General features: G+C 62.6%; 1 protein-coding gene across 1 annotated transcript; it reads left to right on the top strand.

Annotated features, from left to right (window-relative positions):
- Positions 1 to 1,733: 1,733 nt before the first annotated feature.
- F10 (coagulation factor X) lies at positions 1,734 to 13,997 on the top strand. Its single transcript, XM_059144498.1, has 8 exons — positions 1,734 to 1,878; positions 3,720 to 3,880; positions 7,102 to 7,126; positions 8,042 to 8,155; positions 9,551 to 9,682; positions 10,431 to 10,681; positions 12,544 to 12,661; positions 13,392 to 13,997. The coding sequence occupies exons 1-8, from the start codon at positions 1,809 to 1,811 to the stop codon at positions 13,973 to 13,975; spliced, it is 1,455 nt and encodes a 484-aa protein (XP_059000481.1). The 5' UTR covers positions 1,734 to 1,808; the 3' UTR covers positions 13,976 to 13,997.
- The last annotated feature ends 6,469 nt before the right edge of the window (positions 13,998 to 20,466 follow it).

The raw sequence follows: 20,466 nt of genomic DNA, 5'->3' as shown, positions 1-20,466 counted from the left end.
CCCATCCAGACGCACACAGGGCTAAAAGGGATCCTGGGCTGCTGGCTCTGCCTCGGTCTCCCCGGCCATCGGTGGGGGGTGCGGGCCCCGCTTCACAGAGCTGCCACGGCACGGGTAGCCAGCGACAACGGACAATCACTGAAGTCGAGCCCACCCAACGTGCCCACACATGGCCGGCTACCCCCACCTCCCTCTTCCGCGCATGGGTCTCACGTCCTCAAGCGTCCCCCGGGGGCTGGGGACAGGGAGGGTGTCACCCCAGACCCGGTCTCCCAGCACGTGGAACGCACCAGGGACCACATCGCACACATAGAGACAGGCTGTGTCACCCCGGCAGGCTCTCCGGGGCCCTGGTTCTGCATGGAGCGGCCATGGCCCCGCAGACCGGCCCTGGCCCTGGCGCCTTCAGTCTGTCCAGTTTGCTGAGCACTTGCTGTGTGCCCGACACCGCTGCAGACCCTGGGACAGAGCAGGAGCCGGCAGACACACACAGAGTGAGGCTGACGTCCGGGCGACCATGGGCATCGGTGGCCACTCGCCATGTGCAGAATGCATCAGGCGTCCCGGGCGCTGTGGTGCACGGTGGTCTCTTGCCCTCTCTGGCCCTGTCTCTGTCTCAGTCTCTGTCTCTGACCCTCTCTCTCCTTGTCTCTGTCCCTCTCTGCCCATCTCTGCCCCGGTCTCAGTCTCTGTCTCTCTATCTCTCCCTGTCTCTGTCTCTCCCTGTCTCTCTCCCTGTCTCTTCCCCACCCCCCACCCCCCCATCAAGGGGCCCTTTACCCAGTGTGCAGCCTGCGCACCTCCCTCCCCAGCCTGACCACCGTGGGCTGAGCTGCTTCCCATGGGCACAGACCTGAGCTGTTGAGGTGCTGCCGTGTGTCCCCAGGGCATGAGCCCCTGGTGTGGGACCACCCCAGGGTGAAAGCCAAGCAGGGGAGGCCCCCACGTACTGCGGGCAGTGGGCTCGTCGGGTGCCTCCCGAGGGGCTGTGGACAGGCCGGGGGGTAGCTGGTCCTCATGTCCCCTCCCGGTGGCCAGACAGGCCTTGCTGTGAGAGAGAAGCAGATGTGCTGTGAGGCCCCCCTGGAGGGTGTGCAAGGCGAAGCCCCGGTCAGGAGCCGGGCCCCCCCGCCCGCCTGCATGCCTGCAGGTGCCTCCACAGCTTGGTGCCTGGGCGGAGAGCTCGGGCTGACTCATCTGACTGGCACGGGCTGCGGTGGGCAGGGGAGGTCCTCCCCGAAGTCTGTGTGTGCAGGAGCCCATGGCCCAGACGCACACGCCTGCCCCTTGGAGCCCTTGGACTTGGGGGGAAGGGGACCAGCCTGATGTGCAGGCGGAATGGGGACCAGGACCCCCTTGGGGCTCTGTGCACTGTGGACACCACCTAGAGACAGAGGCCATGAGCCGGTCCCGGTTCGAGGCCCACGTGGGCGTCAGGCGGCCACAGCTGACCGTCTACACCCAGAGGACAGACGGGCAATGACACTCGGCTCTCGTCACACTCTTAAGGATGAACCCAGAGCGGACGGAACATCTGGAAGCTAGGAATGACGCTCATCGTCTCCTTACAGTCCCCGTGCCCCCTGGGGGCCACAAGTGACGAGGATGAACTCCCGGGACCTCCCTGGGCCCCAGCGACAGGGTGGCCCCAGCCCGCGGGGTCACCTGCCCCCAGCCCCCTTGCAGCCCAGGCTCCAATCAGGAAGCAGTGATAAGAGAAAGGCCACCAGCTGCCTGGAGCCAGGGCGACTGAACCTTGCCCCGGGGACCTGTCACGGCAGGACGGACGCACTGTCCTCGGCCGTACCATGGCGGGCCCACTGTGTCTTGTTCTGCTCGGCGCCTCCCTGGCAGGCCTCCTGCTCCCCGGCGGCAGCGGTAAGCTTCCCTTTGCCCTGCACATTGCAGAGATGGCCCTCAGGGAGAAGGAGAGGGGCAGGGGGCAGCTGATGCCCCCAATCCAGTGAGGCACGGGGGCCTCCCGTGGTATGACACGGCCAGGCCTGGTGGCCTCAGCCAAGGGCAGCCGGGCGCCATGTGCAGGTGGGGAGTCAGACGGCAGACCAGGGGTCACACACAGAAGCTCATGGACAGAGAAGGAGGGAGAGACCGAGAGAGACAGAGAGACGTGCCCCCCCCCTCCACGGCCAGAGCGAGCTGGGGGGCCCAGGGGTCACAGCAGAGAGGAACTTCAGTGGCAGAAAGAGAATGAGATGGAAGCCTCCCCCATCGGGCTGGCTTGGGCAGGGGCACAGGGTGCCTGGTTCAAGGCTGGACAGAGCTGGGTTTTCTGCACCTTCCAGGCCGAATAAAGGGGAAGCAGAACCAAGCCAGAGGAGAGGGCAGGGGAGCAGTGGCCCTGGGGCAGGCGGAGGCCTGGGAGCTGTTCATGCCCCGGATGAGCGGGTCCGGTGGGACAGGCGGAGGGGACCCTGTGTGCGGGGCCACGGAGGTGGCGGGAAGTGAGAAGACGGAAGTGCGAGGGACCCACGAGCTCAGGAGCGGGCGGATCTGGGCTGAAGGGGCGTCCACAGACAAGTTCGTGTTTGGCGTCAAACTTGGGGTGACGCCCACGCTGCCTCGGGCGGGAAAGCAGCCTGAGCTGGGAGTGAAGCGAGCATTTATTGAGTGCTAAGTGTGTACCCGCCTCGAGCTAACGCAACTCAGAGACGCGGGCGGGTGAGCCCCATTTGCCAGCTTTATCTATTTATTTATTTTTAAGATTTATTTATTTGCGAGAGAGAGCAAGTGAGAGCGAGTGTGAGAGGGGAGAAGTCAGAGGCGGAGCTGGGAGCCCGATGCGGGACTCGATCCAGGGACTCCGGGATCACGACCGGAGCCGAAGGCAGCTGCCCAACCAACCGAGCCACCCAGGGGCCCCCTGCCAGCTTTAAGGAGCAGGGGAGCCAGCTGCGTCGAGGCGCGGCGGCCCAGCGCCCCCTGGTCCAGGGTCCGGTGCTGCGTGTGGGGGCGTTCTGAGCTGAGGGCCTGCCCACGGGGAGACCAGGACCCAGGACGGCAACTGGAGGCCGCCTCTGAGAGGGCCGGAAGGAGGGCAGAGAGGGGCGTGCGGGCGAGAAAGCGTCCGGGCGCCCTGGCCTCCAGGGAGAGCGGGGCAGTGGAGGGGGAAGCGGGAGACGCAGCTCCCGAGGCTCTCGGATCCGGGACATTTCAGCGGGCAGGCCAGGGGGCTTTCGAGGGTCACAGACCGACTCAGTGGGTTTTGAAGTGAAATGGAACAGAAATCAAGTCAAAATGTTGTAACAAGTACTTTTTCTTGAAAGTGTGCGCGTGTACGTGTGTGCGTGTGCGTGTGCATGCGTGTGTGCGTGTGTGCGCGTGTGCGTGTCCCGGGACTTCATAACCGTGCTCACCGCAGCCTGCCGCTCCCCCCTTACCGGGATGTGAGCCCCTGAGGGGGCTGGGTGCAGGTGGGGCTCCAGGAGGCGGCAGCCCCAGGACTCCAGAGCAAGGGGAGGTGAGGAGGGCCGGGCGGCCACGTGAAGCTCTGCAGGACAGGCAAGAGGCTGGGGGCAGCGGGACGGGGCGCGTGCGCTTCCACACAGAAGGGTGCCTGGGGCCTGGTCACTTTGGGGTCGCCAGGGAGCAGGGCACGAGGAGGGGTAGTCTTGCTGCGTGGGGAAGAGCAGTCCTGCCTGGTGCGGGGGAGAGCAGGCTGCCGAGGCCCTTCGGGAGACACGGCCCTCCCTGTCCACTAGTGTTCCTCAGCCCGGAGCGCGCCAGCAGCATCCTGGGGCGCGTCCGCAGGGCGAACTCGTTTCTGGAAGAGATGAAGAAAGGGAACCTGGAAAGAGAGTGCATGGAGGAGACGTGCTCCTTCGAGGAGGCCCGAGAAGTCTTCGAGGACACCGCCAAGACGGTAAGGGCTGGCGGGCGGGCGTCCTGCCGCTGCGCCCCTGTGTGGAGGCCGGCCCGGGCCCCTGCCAGGGACAGCGAGCAGCCCAGGCCCCCCGAGCTGTCCCGCGGGGGCGGTGGGGGCACTGAGGGCCGGCTGTGGTCCTGTCCGGAGGGAGGGTCGTGAGGCCGTCCGGAGGCCTCGTTAAGCCAACTCTACAATGTAAGTGTTCATTTAAGAAACGATTCAAGGCCTCGGCCGCACCTCCATGGGTTGGGCCGCACACGGGGACATGGAGCCTGGCGGCCTTTGCCCACATGCACGGCCGCCGTCATAACTGACGTGGGCACCTGCCTAGTTAAGGTACCATCGGTGAACATCCCCTCAGACAGAGACAAGCTGGATCCAGATGTGGAAATACGGAGAAGCGAAGACATCAGAACAGCTGGAACAAGTCTGAGAAAGAGAAGGAGTCACAGTCCGTGCCTTACAGACGCCCCATGAAGTCACACTGACCGCAGAGCCATTGGTGTGTGTTCCGGGAAAGGGACAGACTATGAAGTCCCTAAACGGACCCACAAAAATAAGGCAGATTGATATTTGACAAGTGTTCATAAACAACCCAATGAAGGAAGAATTGTCTTTTTCAACTGATGGTATTGGCACAACTCCCATGGCGGCCTACGTGTACAAAACTAACTCAAAATTATCCTAGATCTGAAGGTAGAACACAAACCTTCAGGGAGAAAATGGTCATGATATGGAATTAGGCAGTATTTCTTAGACACACCTAAACCATGACCCATAAACAGAAAACAGGTTAATAGGTTTACTCAAGATTTGAGACTTGCTCTGTGAGAAATCTTGAAGAATAAAGACACAAGCTACTAACTGAGAAGATGCTTGCCGACCACACACCGGCAGAGGATCTGAACTCAGAGGATATGAGGAACTCGCCCAGCCCAGCGGGAGAATGCCAGTGACCAACGGGCCACACGGAGCAGAAGATGTGACCAGACACGTCCCAGGGACGCACGGTGGGCAAGTGCGCACAGCTCTCGCAGCCTGCTGGGCCCTCACGGGTGCTCGAACCCCACCGCAGGCTGGAAACCATGGACGGGACCCGGAAGCTGCTGCCCTTTGACCCCGCAACCCCACTCCTGAGTGTGCACCTGCTCACACGGATGCCTGGGTGTGAACGTCTGTCATGACTCCGGTCAGCATCACCCCGGACAAGCAGCCATGGCCACTGGGCCGACCGGCAGCCTTCCAATCAGGGAGGTGACATGCCGCTGTGCCCTCGGGGCCAGGGTGTCCCAGTGAAGGAGCTAGTCCCCCTCGCAGGTTGTGCAAGGCACTCAGAAGTCATGGCTGGGACCAAGGGCACATCTGTGGGCCTGGGGGGCCGCTGCTACGGGCTGTGAATGTCGGGGGCCGGAGTGGCTGTGTCTTGACCACACCACTGGCAGCACACAACTGGGCCTGCGTTGGATTTCGCAGGCTTATACACCAAAACAGCCATTTTTGCTGTGTGATTCTTTTCTCACTGGAATTCTAAAGAGACAGCATCTGAGTTTCCAGAGGCTTCTGGCCTGAACCACAGAATGACCAGAATTCATTCTCACAGCCCCAGAGGCCGTGAGTCCAAATCAAGATGTTAGCAGGTGTCGGCACAAAATGAACAAACCCTTTAAAAATGGAAAGGAATAGTCTTATTCGAGCCCATGAGGCCGGCTGCCCATGAGACAACCTTCCCACAGAAGCCAGAGCTCCAGGGAAGCAATATTATATATTCTTCCTGTTACGTCAAGAATTACAAACCATCATGAAGAACCTTCCAGGAATTCCAAACTGTACCTTATGCCTTTAGTACGTGCAAGGCTGCAGGCTTTAGAGGTGTGGGGACTTAGAGAGGCATTCATTTGCTCTTAACTATACAGATATATTATGTATATATATTTTTAAGATTTTTTAAATTTATTTGACAAAGAGAGAGAGATCACAAGCAGGCAAAGAGACAGGCAGAGAGAGAGGGAAACAGGCTCCCTGCTGAACAGAGAGCCCGACTGGGGCTTGATCCCAGGACCCTGAGACCATGACCTGAGCGGAAGGCAGAGGCTTAACCCGTGGAACCCCCAAGGCGCACCCCCACCCCATCTATACATTTTTTTTTTTTTTTAATGGGCTCCAAGCACAGAGCTCAACACAGGGCTTGAATTCAGGACCCTGAGATCAAGACCTCAGCTGAGATCAGGAGTCAGACACTTGACCGCCTGAGCTGTCCAGGAGCCCGAAGGAGACCTTTACTCTTTAGTTTGAAACGTTTCCTTTCAATTATCTGCTAGCGGCGTACAATGTGCACTCAGGGCAGCAGCAGAGCCTGTGCCCCAGAGGTTCTGTGGGGTCATTCTGACCTTGGTTCTGGGCAAGCGTAGCTCCCCCAGGCGCCCAGGAGCCGGACCACAAGCACTGAGAGTGGAAAGGTTCCCTTTGGAGGTCTGCAGGAGCGCGAGCTCGGCGCCCCTCCCTGAGTGTCGGGCGCTGCGTGCCATCCTGGGCCCTCCTGGCCTCGTGGACTCAGCCCTCAGACCTCTGCTGTCTCCACACGTGGCTCTCGTGCCCTCTCCGTCTCTCCTGAGCCCTCGGGGTCGGCCCTGAGCCGGGTTCTCCTCTCCAGCCCTAATCTCATCGGCCCACACCCTATTTCCACGAAGACCACATTCTGAGGTTACACCTGAAGTTGGGAGGGGGGACACTGTCAGCTCAAACGACGAACGCAGCAAAATTGATTTTTCAGACCATGAACATTTCTTAGTGTGATACAGGCTTTCGGTGGCCTGTTTTAATCTAAGGACCAGTTACCATTTCCTCAATTTACCATGAGCATTCTCCAAGCATCTGACCCCTGACTGACTCTCTGACACAGATAACTTCACTCAGAACCACTCGTTGACCTACGTGGGTGTAGCAAACAGAGTAAACCGTTTCTGGTACAATCCATTCCTTGGTGATGAACTTGGAGATAGATTTTCCAAGCTTAGCAGAGCCGGTGCCTCTAGGATGACGGCAGCCCCATCTGTCAGACGCGCAGGTCTGAGCGTCCCTCACAGGCCGAGGAGCCCCAGAGCGAAGGCACCAGGGAAGGGCTCCGCTTGGCAAAGGGTCCTACTGAGGCTGAGTGCGGTGGTCGTGTGAGACGTCGGTGTTCTCCCTAATGTATTTTAAAATCTTCTTTCCCCTTTTAGACTGAATTCTGGAATAAATACGCAGGTAAGACGCCTTCTATTCTAATATCGGGTGGGGTTCGTTTGGACACTGAAATAGGCAGAAATCATATTTGAGTTTTGAAAATTCTTCCTCAATTTCCTTTCCGTTCTTCTTGCTTATTTCTTACTAACCTGAGACTTTCCCTCTCTGTGTGTTTTCCTAATGGATATTGCGAAATCGTTTTTTTAACTTTATGCTAATTCTAGTTTTGTTATTTACTTAAATGTACACTGAATTAGCTCACTCTCACTTGCAGAGTACCCAACTCTATGATGATTTCCTTAACCCAAGGCATTAGGCAGAAACAAAGCGCAGGGTCTAAAAGGTTAGGTCTTCTAGGAAGACGGGATGTTTGCGGCTTGTGAAGCGGCACAAACCACGAGTCGTGTTATATTCTGGTAACACTCTCCGAATTTCTCAAGATGCCCATCGGACGTGTCTCTGCAGCAGACGGTCCGCAGGCACGGAGAAGCGGGACGCCCCGTGTTCGTGCCGGACCGTGACCTTTGCACTCGCCCTTTCCTCCAGACCGTGCGGGATGAGGCCCCAAACACGGGTCTTGTCCGTGCTGCGCCTGGCAGCGGGTGTCCGGCGACCCCTGCCTTCTGACCTCCCAGCCGGTCCCACACGGTCACCAGCCCCGAGCTCCTCACGCTGCTGAAAACACAGCGTCCAACTTCCCAGCAAGAACAGAAAAGCTTATCAACAGCCCGGTTAGATCAGAGCATCACGTAGCTAGAGCCGCAAAAGGTGGGGGTAAAATGAGGCCCAGATGGGAGACGCGCACGGGGAGACAGGAGGGATTTCGGGTTCATTCCGGCCACCCGAACGGCATGGGCCAAGATCAACACAGCAAAGCCATTTCCATGGCCGTGGGAGCTGCCGGCCAGCTGAGGTTCCCAAACCCCATGTCTGCAGACGGCGACCAGTGTGAGAGCAGCCCTTGCCAGCATGAGGGCCGGTGCAAAGACGGCCTCGACGAGTACACGTGCGCCTGCTTGGAAGGCTATGAAGGCAGAAACTGCGAGCTGTGTGAGTTCTCTGCCCGGGGTCCCTTCGGCGCGGGCTCGCCCGGCAGGGCGGGAGCGAGCCTCGTAGGTTCAAGTCTACGCCCCCATGCGCTGTGTCCTTGTGGGGCCAGCAGAGCCCACGTGGCCCATGGTCTGCTCGGCTCTAGGTGACAGACACACAGCCACGTCTCTTCCTCTGAGAGGCCATGGCACGTTTGTGGAGCACGGGGCCCGTAACTCAGAGGAGCTACTCTCCCGGCGCCCCCCCACCCCACGCCAGCTACGGTTTTGCGGTCCCGGCAGTGGCTCTGGGTCACCACCTTCCACTCACTTCTCTGAGTACGCACGTCAATTCCAAATTCCGGGATCGTCCAGTTTTAGAAACATGATACCTTCAATGCATTCTACATGGAGAAGTCACTGAGAGTTTTCCTGATTTGGTGATTAATGTAATAAACATTAGATCTGCATTAGCTGCTTTCCCCCAAGGAGAGCACCTTCGTGATCTGCAGAATGGGCCCTGAGCTCGGGCCTCTGTGGGCCCGTCCCCGCCGGGCCCGCCCGCGCCACCTCTGCCGCTCACCACGCGGCACAGCCCCGGGCCACCGTGCGTGTTCTCCAAAGTGGCACTAACGTGGGTCTTCTCACTGTCATTCTTTCGCCACCAAAACCCAAATGGTGGAACGTGACGTAGTCGGCTATGGCGGCATCGGGGACGTGAGGAGGGGGTCGGGGGTGGCGTGTGTGCTGGAGACAGCAGGCCACCCCACGGGGGACCCCCTCGGCCTAGCCTCGATGCCCCCGAAGCCCCACAGGTTCTCCGTGCCGAGAGTGTCCCCTGATGGGCCAGGTGGCCAGAGTCCAGGGCACACCCCCGCCCAGACCCCAGGCTCTGAGATGCGTCCCTGCTCCTCTACATCGTAGGGGATCCTCCAGCCTCCGTGGACGGGCTCGCAGCCACCCTGCCCACCCCAGCTCAGCCTGAGGACCCTTCCCTGGCCCGTCCTCCTGCCGGGGCCTGTGTGCACAGGGCTTGTGGCTGTGGGGCAGGGCGCATGCCCTTCTGAGGGCTGAACTTGAGACCTGCCAGCCTCCAGGGCCCACCCAGGGTGCGCTGAGGTTTCTGCAGGATCTCTTGGAGGTCTGGCGCCCGGGGCCCTGCAGACGCCGGGCCGTCCCCACGTGGTCTGGGGAGCGGCAGGGCTGGATCGGTGTGGACACGGAGGGGTGGTCCCTGGCCCCTGCTCTGGACATGCGTCCTGTGGCCTGGGCGCCACTGAGGGGCTCAGTCCCGTGGTTCTGGCCCCTTGCTCCAGCTGGCAGGTCCACTGTGGGGTGGGCGGCTGGGCAGCTGGAGCTGCCGTCCGTCCCCGGGCTTGACGCAGCCTCGGTTCCCCCGCGCCGTCCTCTCCCGCAGCCACGCGGAAGCTGTGCAGTGTGGACAACGGGGACTGTGAGCAGTTCTGCAGGGAGGATCAGAGCTCCGTGGTGTGCTCCTGCGCCAGCGGCTACGTCCTCGCGGACAACGGCAAGTCCTGCGTCTCCACAGGTAGGAGCAGGCGGGCCCGCCGGTGTCCGGGGGCCACGAGGGGCGGCGACAGACTCAGGGTTTCTGGGAACCGTCTGAGGAACGGGCCAGCGGGATTGCCTAACTCCCCAGGTACCGGTGAAGACGGGGGTGGTGCCTGGCTCCCAGCCAACCCTGAAGCACCGTGACCTGCCTGTGACCTCGGCATGCCCCGTTGCCCCGGGAGTCGGAGTGGGTGCGGGGCAGCATGGGCTGACTCTCAGGGCCGGGGACGCGGCAGGCCAGGTGCAGAGAGCCGCAAGGGGAGCCACGGAGGCGTCGGTCGTCCAGGCCCAGCGATGGGCTTTAGTTTCCTTTTCTGTGATGGAAGCGGGGCCCTGAGTCTGGCCTGGAGGCTCTCAGAGGGCACGGCCTAGGGAGGGGACATGAGCAGGACCCCCGCCGCACCGAGGACCCCCCTGGGCGAGAGCTTCTGAGAGGCCGCCCCTCTCTCTTAACTCCACCTGCTTCTCCCGGGGCCTCCCGGGGGCCTCACGTGCTCCTCAAAGCCGGGCACCCCGTCTGACCCACAGCTCTGGTTGGGGTGCTGAGTCTTGGGCATTCCAGAAGGTGGGCATGTCCCCGGCCTGTGGCAGTGGCCTCTGTTGTGTAACCCGGGCTCTCAGGGGTCCGCTCTGCTCCCACACCCTCCTCCAGGTCGGGTTGGGAGAGCTGCGCATGTGGGACAGGGAGGGTCTCCCCCTGCTGAAGCCAGCCCGTGTCCTTCCAGAGCCTTTCCCCTGCGGCAAAACCACGATGGGGCGCAGTAAAAGGTCCGTGATCGTCCACAGTGGCCAGGGTCCCTCAGAGGCCGAGGCCGGCATGCAGGAACAGTACGACCCTGGGGACCTGCCCGCCACCCAGAGCACCCTGTTGCTGCTGCCGTTCAACGAGACAGACCGCAGCCCCGGGGAGGACTCGAGCAGCGTGATCCGGATCGTGGGTGGGCAGGACTGCAAAGACGGCGAATGCCCCTGGCAGGTGACCATGCAGCGGGCCTGGGCGGCACAGGGGGGCACATCCCTCTGGTTCCGAGGCGCACGGTGCAGGGATGTAAAGCGGGCCCTGTCCCCAGCCCCCGTCCCCCCCACTGTGCACCCATGAAAGACAGACAGACAGACGACGTAGTCCTGTGACCCCGACCAGCTCTGGCTGCAGGCTCGGGTCAGCCGGGGGTCGGGGTGGGGGGCTGCCCGGTGGCGCCAAGCCCTGGACTGGCTCTTCGCCCCCCGGCGGGAGACTCGCTGCCCTCGTGTACTTGCTACGTGTAAACCCGGGTCAGGCAGAGAGTGATTCGGAGAATGTGCGTCGTGTGTCCGCCGAGGTAAATAACCCCTCTCCGCTTGTTGATTTGGACTAAGGTCACCCGATCTGGCACAGAACAACACAGGACTTGTGCTCGGAGCCTCAGATAAATGAGGACCAGTTTTTAACGTGAGTGTGTCCCAAAGACCACGTGGGACGCGTTCACAAAAAACTGCTGTTTATCTGATTCGGGTTGAACTGGGTGTCCTCTGTCAATCCTAGGATTGACCTCTAGCAATCCTAACTCAGGGCTTAGCGTTCAGGACCCCAAGCCAACACGGCTTCTCCTACAAGCAAAACCCCAACAATGGGCTCAGCGTGCCCCGACTCACAGCTCCGCAACGGGGTGCATTTGCCTAAACTATCCGGAGGTCGGGGCGCATTCAGAGAGAACAGCGTGGGTCCGATGTGGCACGGGCGTGGGGCGTGGGCACGTCCAGATCCAGGAAGGGCCGCGAGCCGAGCCGAGCCACCCCAGCTGGAGTTGGTGTGGGACACGGACCCCCACTAGGCGCACATACAGCTCCGTGGAGGCAGCCGGTGGCGTACCCCCCCCCCCCCCACCTCAACTTGCGAGCCCAGGCGGCAAGGCCGTGACTCTGGACGGCATTCCGTAGGCGGAGAGGGTGTTGGGATGTGCGTGGGCAGCGGTTATCCTGTCTGGGGGACTCCTGACTCCTGCTCCCCAGCCCGGCCTGGTGGCCTCCCTCCAGGTTAGGGGAGGAGCTGGGGTCCGGGTACGGGAAGACTGTCCCTCACTGGCCACCCAGGCTGGCTTCGTGGTTCAAGGGTCATGCACAGACAGGGTGTCTGTGTCATTTCCCGCACATCACAGCAGTCTTCAAGGGCTTTCTCCAAGCCCCGGATTGCTGCTTATCCCACGGGCCGGCAGACACCCCCAGCTGGGAAGGCCGGCTCGCACCCCGAGGACTCTCCCGGAGAGGCAGCAGGCACTCCGTGTCCGGATTCGCTGCCCCACTTTCTGGGGGAAGGGGTGCTGTCCGCCGTGCCCCCCAGTGCTCATCCCGCCAGGGGGAGCGTCCCCTCCAGGGGAGCCCGTGGATGCCAAGGACATAGCCCTTGACGGGGGCCTCTGTGGCCCCTTGGGGACGACCTGCCCCAGACACTGCTGGTTTCTCCCTGAAGACGCGCCTGCCTGGTCTTGGTTGAATTTCATAGCCACGTAGCAAAGGTTTTCACATGGGACATCAGGTTTCTGTGAGAGCTCTGGAGGGGACACGGCCGCTCTGACCCTGGAGCCCGTGGTCCGGGTGCGGAAACCGCAGAAGCGCGGCAGAACCGTCCCCACGTGCCATGCCGGGCCCTCCGTGGGCGTCAGCAAATGTCTGCTCCGGGCGCAGGAGCTGCCCAAACCTGACCGGACCCCCCAGGGGCACCCCCACCGCGAGCCCGACAGAGGGAGGCCGTGGCAGTCTGCAGGTCTCAGCGGGGAGGGCGGCAGGGGGAGGCTGCGGCCCCGGCGAGGATGTGGAGGAAGCTGGTGTTAGGCCCCACCTGACCGCGGTGCCCCCCCGCAGGCTCTGCTCGTCAACGAGGAGAATGAGGGATTCTGCGGCGGCACCATCCTGAGCGAGTACTACGTCCTCACCGCGGCTCACTGTCTCCAACAGGCCAAGAAGTTCACGGTGAGGGTAGGTAAGTGGCCACACAGCCCCCTGCCCCCCTGCCTGGTGGGGCCTCGTCACGTCCTCACCTCTGGAGCCGCTAGCCAGAAACACTATTCCACACAGGGGACCCTGAGGCGCAGGTAGGGGGGCCACGGAGCGGGGAGGGGGGTGTCCCCGACGCATGCCTGTCCAGGCCCAGGGTTGCGAGCCTCCCCTCCGCGTCCCTTCCTCCAGGAAGGCTTCCAGGGCCCAGCGCACGGCCAGCATGTTTTGTTACGCGTGTGCCCCTCCCGCAGGGCCAGCCACAAGCGCGGCCGTGCTGCGATCGTTAGCTCTCCCCGACAGGTGGAGTAAGTCGAGTGACGTCTCTTCACCCAGTATATCCGAAACGATGGTAGTAGTATTTCAACGTGTCATCAATTTTAGAAGTATTAATGAGACCTTTTGAGCTTGTGTTTTCTTTCCCCGTCTGAGAACTGACACTCGGCATGTCCCTGGTCCAGAGCTGGCGCCCCCGCGGCCCGGCAGTCCCAGGACACGTGTGCCTGACGGGCTGGCCCTGGTTATGGAATGTGACCTGCGGTTGTCCCGGGAGCGACCCTGGAGGTCATTCTTTGCTCTGAGGCCCCCTTGTTGCTCAGATTTCCGGTGGCCGCACCCCCTTCCCATACGGACGGAGAGGGCCGCTCGGAGCAGCGCCGTGGGTGAGCGCCCGGCCCGCCCCGAGCCGAGCCCCTCCGTGTCCGCGCCCCCCGCAGGTGAACGGAACACAGACAAGGAGGAAGGCAACGAGGCGGCACACGAGGTGGAGATGGTCATCAGGCACAACCGCTTCGTCCGGGAGACCTACGACTTCGACATCGCCGTCATCAGGCTGAGGACGCCCATCACCTTCCGCATGAACGTGGCGCCCGCCTGCCTGCCCCAGAAGGACTGGGCCGAGTCCACGCTCATGACGCAGAAGACGGGCTTCGTCAGCGGCTTCGGGAAGACCCACGAGAAGGGCCGCCTGTCCAGCACCCTCAAGATGATGGAGGTGCCCTACGTGGACAGGAACACGTGCAAGCTGTCCAGCAGCTTCAGCATCACCCAGAACATGTTCTGCGCCGGCTACGACTCGAAGCTCGAGGACGCCTGCCAGGGGGACAGCGGGGGCCCCCACGTCACTCGGTTCGGGAACACCTACTTCGTCACCGGCATCGTCAGCTGGGGAGAAGGCTGTGCGCGCAAAGGGAAGTACGGGATCTACACCAAGGTCACCAACTTCCTCAAGTGGATCGACAGGTCCATGAAAGCCAAGTCCACAGCCCCGGCGCCCACGGGGGACCCCGCCCCTCATTAAAGTCATTCCCCCTCAAGACCCACAGGCAGCCGCTGGTGTCTCGTTTGTGCTCACACGGGCCGCGCGTCCGGAGCCCGACTCCCGTCCAGGACAGCGCGGTCCGGGTCAGTTCCCTGCGCTGCTTTCCTCTTGCTCAGCTGAAGACGTTTCTTCGGGACGCAGGCCCCTGCCTTTCCCTCGCCGGGCTGGGGAGCTGCTTCGGGAAACGCTATTTTTGAGGGATAGGAGTCTGGACCCCGGGGATGAACAGAACCGCGATGGGCCGTTCCTGGGCACAGCGGGTCCCTGAGGTTTGATTGCTGTGGCGCGGCTCAGGACTCTCCAATTACTGGGTGCTGGGAGCAGGGATCGGGCAGCCCATGGCCCGGGGTGGGGTGGGGGGCCCGGCGCTGAGACAGCATGGAAATGCGTCCCCGGGGGGAGCCTCTCTGAGCCTCTTCCAGGCAGGGACGCGTCTGCGTGGACCTAGCGGCTGCTTCTCCCTCCTGGCCTCATGCTGGCCTCGGCCCGGGCCACCGCTGTCCCCTGAGCGGCTCCTGGGCTCCCGGGAGCAGCTGCCCCCAGCCTCGGCATTCAGTCAGTGTGGACACGGCCGCGCAGGGACCCCGGACGTGCTCGATGTGCTGGTGGGGCCGAGGGAGGACGCGGCAAGCCTTCCCCGTCCGCGTCCGCGCGCTCCATGCCCCCAGCCGAAGCGGTCATGAGGAGCAACGTGCTTCGGACAACGCGGCAGGGCAGCCCAGACCCGCCAGGGCCTTTTCCAAACGGCCCCGCACAGTTTGTGCTTTGCGTAAGTTCGCTAAGCAAAGTTTCAAAGTTCGGGCACGAAGACGCCCCCAAACGTCACAAGCTGGGCAGAGTGTCTGGTAAACAGTGGGTATCGCAAGGTTCGGAAAATCAATGTGACCAGGTACGCAGGTTCCCCGAGCCGGTCAGAGAAGGCCGAGGGCCACGTGGGGCAGAGGCCCTCCTGGACAGAGGCTTTGGCCGCCGCAGACAGCTGTCCCCTTGCTCGGTGCAGTGGCACGCCCCGCACGGGTTCGGAGGTCAGAGGTGGTCTGGGGACCAGAGAACGGGCGGAAGGCCCACGGGTGAAAACTGCCTTCCCTGCCACGGCTCCCATCTCTCGCTGCTGGCCGCCGAAGGGCGACCTCACTTGTGCCTCAGAGGGGGAGCCTGAGGCAGGATGGGCGAAGGTGGAGCCCCTTCTCTTATCTTCTGGATAAGTCTCCCCGGGTCGGCTTATCCAGAAGTAGACTCCGATCAGTGAGGTTCTGGAGGAGATGGTGGGACACGATGGGTCCATCTGTTGGCCCCCATGCCCGGCACCAAGCCCCTTCCCGAGTGTCACCGTCGCCGGGGGACAGAGCTAAAGGAACCACCTCGCGTGCATGGCCCTCAGCCAGGCTGGCCCCTGCGGGACACGAGCAGCTGGGGTGGACCCCGGGCGGACCCCGGGCCACGGGGGAACAGGGGGTATGAGTGTGGCCCTGAGAGAGGTGGGGGTCGCAAGACCATCCCAGTGAGCCCGCCTGCTCTGTCACCCGCCCCCCCATTCTGTGAAGGGTCACAGTTGCCCCCCCACACGGGGGGCTTCTGCAGCTGAGCCCGAGTTCAAAGGTGGGATGGAGCAGCCTCATCAGTAGGGTTCTGTGTAGGGGCAGCCCCCCAGATACTCCCCCAGGAGTTGCTGGTCAAGGCAGGTCCCCGAGGACACCAACCCCTGTGGGAACATCCTCCAGAAGCACAGTATTCTGTGTCCGAGCACCGGCGAGCAGTGACTCTTCATCCCAGACGGGACAGGTGGCTTTCTCTGGAGTCAGAGCACCCACAGGAGTCGGTGCGGGGCGGTGGGGGGGCATGTGGTTGGATCCAGACGGACGGTGAGGTCCCCCGCGGTGCTGAGAGCAGTTCTCAGGTTGGAGGACACACTCGGTTCTTGTGAAACGCCACCTAGGTCCACTGGTTGTGTGGTGCGAGGCCCCAGAAACGCTCACCGCACCGCCCCAGGGACACCTCCTGCCACTCTGGCCTCCACGCGGGGCTCAGGCAGGCACCACCCTCGGGCCAGCCCTCTGTGCTCTCAGGGTGGCCCTTTGTGCCCGCGGGGTGGCTCTCTGTGCCCCCGGGGTCAGTCCAAGCCCCTCCGGGCCGCTTGCTGGCTGTGGGTTCCTCCCAGGCCGGCCCCGTCGTGCTGCACCCCACCTGTCCTCCTGCTGGCAGTGGGGCTCGTGGGGACTTCCTGCCCTCTGGTGTGGCCCCCAGGCTCCTGGCAGCTGAGCTCCGGCGACCGCCATGCTCAGCCTGCATTCCCCGCCCAGAGCCACTGACATGGCAGCCGGAGCCTTGTCGCGGGGGGCTGTGTGCATGTCACCGGCTGCCCCCGTATCCCGCGACCTCGCTCCAGGGAGGCCGGCCGGCTGCGGCACTCTCAGCTCCTCGCCTGGACGGGTAGACACGGGGCGGAGCAGACGTGGAGACACAGCGAATCCAGTTTAGTTCTCATCTGCAACCTACGTGGACGTTCGCAGCAGCCCCGTGGCCTCGGGCCTGTGTCTGCAAACCCGTTCTCGGCGGCGGTGGGCAGCTGCCTGGCGGCCGTGCGGCACTGCTCCTGGGCCTCCCTGTCCTGCCCATCGGAGCCCTCAGGAGGCCCTGCTCTCTGACTCGGCTGTTCCTGGAGCCACGGGGGCGGCATGAGGGGGGATCTTTCTCCAGCATGGCCTGCAGGGTCCAAGCCGCCCTCCTCGAGCGACGCTCAGGCGGCACAGCGTCCAGCCGGCAGCAGGCTGACAGCCAGTCCTGACCATGGCCACCACCCCGCACACTCGACCTCTCAACCCCGCAGCCCTGTGCTCTCAGCAGCTCCAGTGTCCCGCATACCCAGAATCAGGAGCATGAGCCCAAACCAATAATGTGCAAAAGAAGACCGCATGTTGGAGGGACACTATTTGGGGTCTACTGTGTTAGATAAGTATATGGTTAAAACAACTTCAACCTCTCTCTGCTGATGCTTCAGTGCGGTGCTGGGACACGTCTCTGACCCCCGGGGACACGTCTCTGACTCCCGGACAGCCCGGCCAAGCGCATCGTCCACATGGCAAGTAGCACAACCGGGGAGCACCAAGAGGGTCCCATCCCTGCATCGTCCGAACCGTTGCCGTGTCGCACCAGGGCAAGTGTGGTTTGTACAAGACCCATGCGTGATATAGACCGTCTGCGGCAAGGTGCACAACCTTACATGATCGCGAACAGCCACAGGGGCTCGTGGATCAGACAAGCAGCCACAAATCCCTTTAACAAAAGCGGGGAATGAACACACACTGTATGTCGCTTTTGGTAAATGCGTCATGGGGCTGGCGTCATGACGGGAAATCAAGAGGAGCGACAAAATAAAAGGAGAGAAAGGTGAGCTCGACCCAAGCTGTCCTTGCTCAGCCGTGCACGAACCGGCTATTATCCTCGTATTCCAGAATGGCTGTTAGAGCTCCAGCCATCACGTCTGTGTCCCAGGGGGCAGGATGGAGGGAGGGAAACAACAGTCGTCTTGTAAGAAGTTTCCCAGGAGCTGCAGCCTGCCCTTCTGTCTGCACCCTGACGGCCAGTCCTCGGCCACACGGCCGCCCTCAGCACCAGGCACCCAGCTGGAAATCAGGGGCTCCTGTCCCTCGTCCGCCCCTCGGCCCCCAGCGCTGGTCTCGGACCTGCGAGGCGGCTCCCTGCCGTCCTTTGCCTCCGTCTGGAACGCTCCCACTTGCCGTCCTCTGGCTCCCAAGCTGGCGCCGACCCACCTTCACGCCCTTGCTGGCCCTGCCACGGCGCTTCTAGTTCTGGTGTCCGGCGGACGACTTCTCTGCAGCTCCAGGACATGCGCCCTGTCTGGAGCCCTGGTTCGCTGTGCGCGGTGACTGGTGAGGTCCTGGCCCCACGACTGGCTGCCCCGGACGGTCTGGCTTCCTGGTCGACTCCCAGCACCCGCCAGACGCTGGTGTGGAGAGGGGGCTCTGCAGGTACGTGCCAGCTGGCCAGCTTCCTGTCCCACCACGCCTCCCCATGCACACAAGGCTTTAGCCAAACTGGCTACTTCCCCGACTAGCTCTGTGGCAGAGCGCAAACCCGTCCTCGGCCTGCGGAGCCCAGGACAGCCGGGAAGCTCCTGCCCAGAGGGGCTGCTTCTCCAAGGCCCCGCAGCTGCGCCACAGCCACACAGACCCGAAACCCCAGGGCAATACCGCCTAGAGCGAGGCTCCCGAGCACGAGGGGGGCAGGCTGCGGACCTTACACAGGCTGTGCCCAGGACAGCCTCCCACCGGGTCTGGAAGCCGCTGGTGCACGGCTGCGCCTCTCCGCTCTGCTCCCGAAGCTGCCCAGAGACCCTCGGCGGGCCGGCGGCATCGTGGTGCCTCCGGCTCCAAAGGGGAACAGTGGCTTCTCCCAAGGACAGCGGAGAGCACAGAACCACAGGCGCCGTCCTTAGGAGGACACGGCTCAGGCGGGCAGAGCCGGGAGCGCCGTGCAGCCCCAAACCGGCCCTCCCGTGGAGCGCACCACATGGGCCCCGTGAGCAAAGGGCCGGGAATGCCACGGACATCAGGAGCCGGCCGACCTCCGCTCCCCCACCTGTCCAGAGGGGGGGCTGGGGCAGCTGCAGGTCCCCCACTCTACCTGCACTTGCACTGCCGGGGACCATGGCCTGCGGGAGAGAGGACTGATTTAAGACATTAAAATGTTGACTGAAGGGCGCCTGGGTGGCTCGGTGGGTTAAGCCACTGCCTTCGGCTCAGGCCATGATCTCAGGGTCCTGGGATCGAGTCCCGCATTGGGCTCTCTGCTCAGCAGGGAGCCTGCTTCCCTCTCTCTCTCTCTCTGCCTGCCTCGCCATCTACTTGTGATTTCTGTCAAATAAATAAATAAAATCTTTAAAAATGTTGACTGAAATATTCTTTTGAGTGAAATACAGAGTTCAAACACAGTTCAGACTTTTGAGTGTTACGATTCATTTTTTCTTTAAACTTACGTAAGCAAACTCCGCACCCCACGTGGGGCTCGAACTCATACCCCCGAGAGCAAGTGTTGCACACCCCAGGCACCCCGAGTGTTACGATTCTCAGACACACCACGTTCGCTCTCCGTTTCTGACAGTCCCGCCTCCCACCAGAATGAGACACGCGGGGCCAATCCGCCGATGTGCCGGCCCGCTTCCCGGAAGGACCCGGCAGAAACAATCGCGCTCACCCTGCGCAGGCGGCCGGGCGGGGCGGCGGGCGCATCTCGGTCCCAGCAGGCGGGCTGCGGGGTTTCAGACTGCCGTGAAGTCGGGAGACCCGGCCCGCGAGGGCGGCAGAGCGCGAGCCAGGAAGGGGCAGCCCTGGGCTCGCGCGGGGAGCACGCGGCCCCACTCCCATGGCAAGTCCGGCTCCAGACAGACCCCGGGGGCCGCCGGTGTGGCCTGCAGCCATGAGCCCTGCCCGTGAACCACAGCCCCGCCCTCCTCTCTTGCAGAACTTACTGGCAGGGTTCAAGACACCAGTCCCATACAGCTCAAGAACAGGGGACCATCACCAGGGCCAGACCGCCTCCCATCACGCAGAGGTGAGGCCCGCTCCCCCACAGAGCAGCCACAGGGCCCAGGGCTCTGTGTTCACACCCCCGAGGCGCGCCACCAAACACACTGGCCAAGACCAAACAGAGGCGCGGAACCGAGGTCTGTCTCCTCCGCAGCAGTAACAGTCAACTGTGCACTCCTGGGGGCGCTGCTCACGGCTCCGAGGAGCACCCGTGGCCGTGGGAACCCCAGTGCACACCAGGCTGTGGAGTGTCCTTGGGCAGCAGCACCAGCTCACCCTCCCTCATGCGGAAAACACGTGGTGACTCTGCCTGCCCGGTGGCCACGCTGGCCATGCTGCTCTGGCAGCTGGCCAGGGAGCGGTGGTTCCAGAGGCCGAAAGCCCGGAGGCCAGAAATCCACGGCACAGGCCCTACACATGCCCTCCAGGGCGTGGACGTCCCTCAGCTGGAGTCTGGACGTGCCTGGGGCAGAGATGACACTGTGTACGATGCAGGAGGTGGGCTGGTCCCTTTGGGACACTTGCTCTGGAAACCTGCTCCAGGCTGTGAGGAGGCGGAAGCTGCGGCAGGTGAGGCCTCCCTGGACTGGAGAGGGGAGCCCAAGCTCGGGGTCACCTCCCCGCGAGCCCTGAGCACAGCATAGACGCGCGAGCACATGCGGATGCCGGCGTCCTGCCAGCATGCCCGGGGATGGCCTGTCGGGAAGCACCACCAAGCGGAGCTCAGCCCGCACGGGGCAGGAACCCACGGCCCAGAGCAGCTTCTCTGCACCCGGGAGGAGCAGCTCCCAGCCCTGACGAGGCTGCGAGGCTGGACCAGCCCAGGGTGCTTCCTTCTTCAGTAAGTTCTGCACAAACAGGGAAACGCACGTGCTCTGAGAAAACTGGAAACCGTCGAAGTAAATTCATTTTGAAAGAAGCAGC

This window comes from Mustela lutreola, chromosome 13 (assembly GCF_030435805.1).
Source record: "Mustela lutreola isolate mMusLut2 chromosome 13, mMusLut2.pri, whole genome shotgun sequence".
In the NCBI taxonomy this organism is placed as follows: domain Eukaryota; kingdom Metazoa; phylum Chordata; class Mammalia; order Carnivora; family Mustelidae; genus Mustela; species Mustela lutreola.
This window is presented reverse-complemented; position numbering and strand designations above follow the sequence as displayed.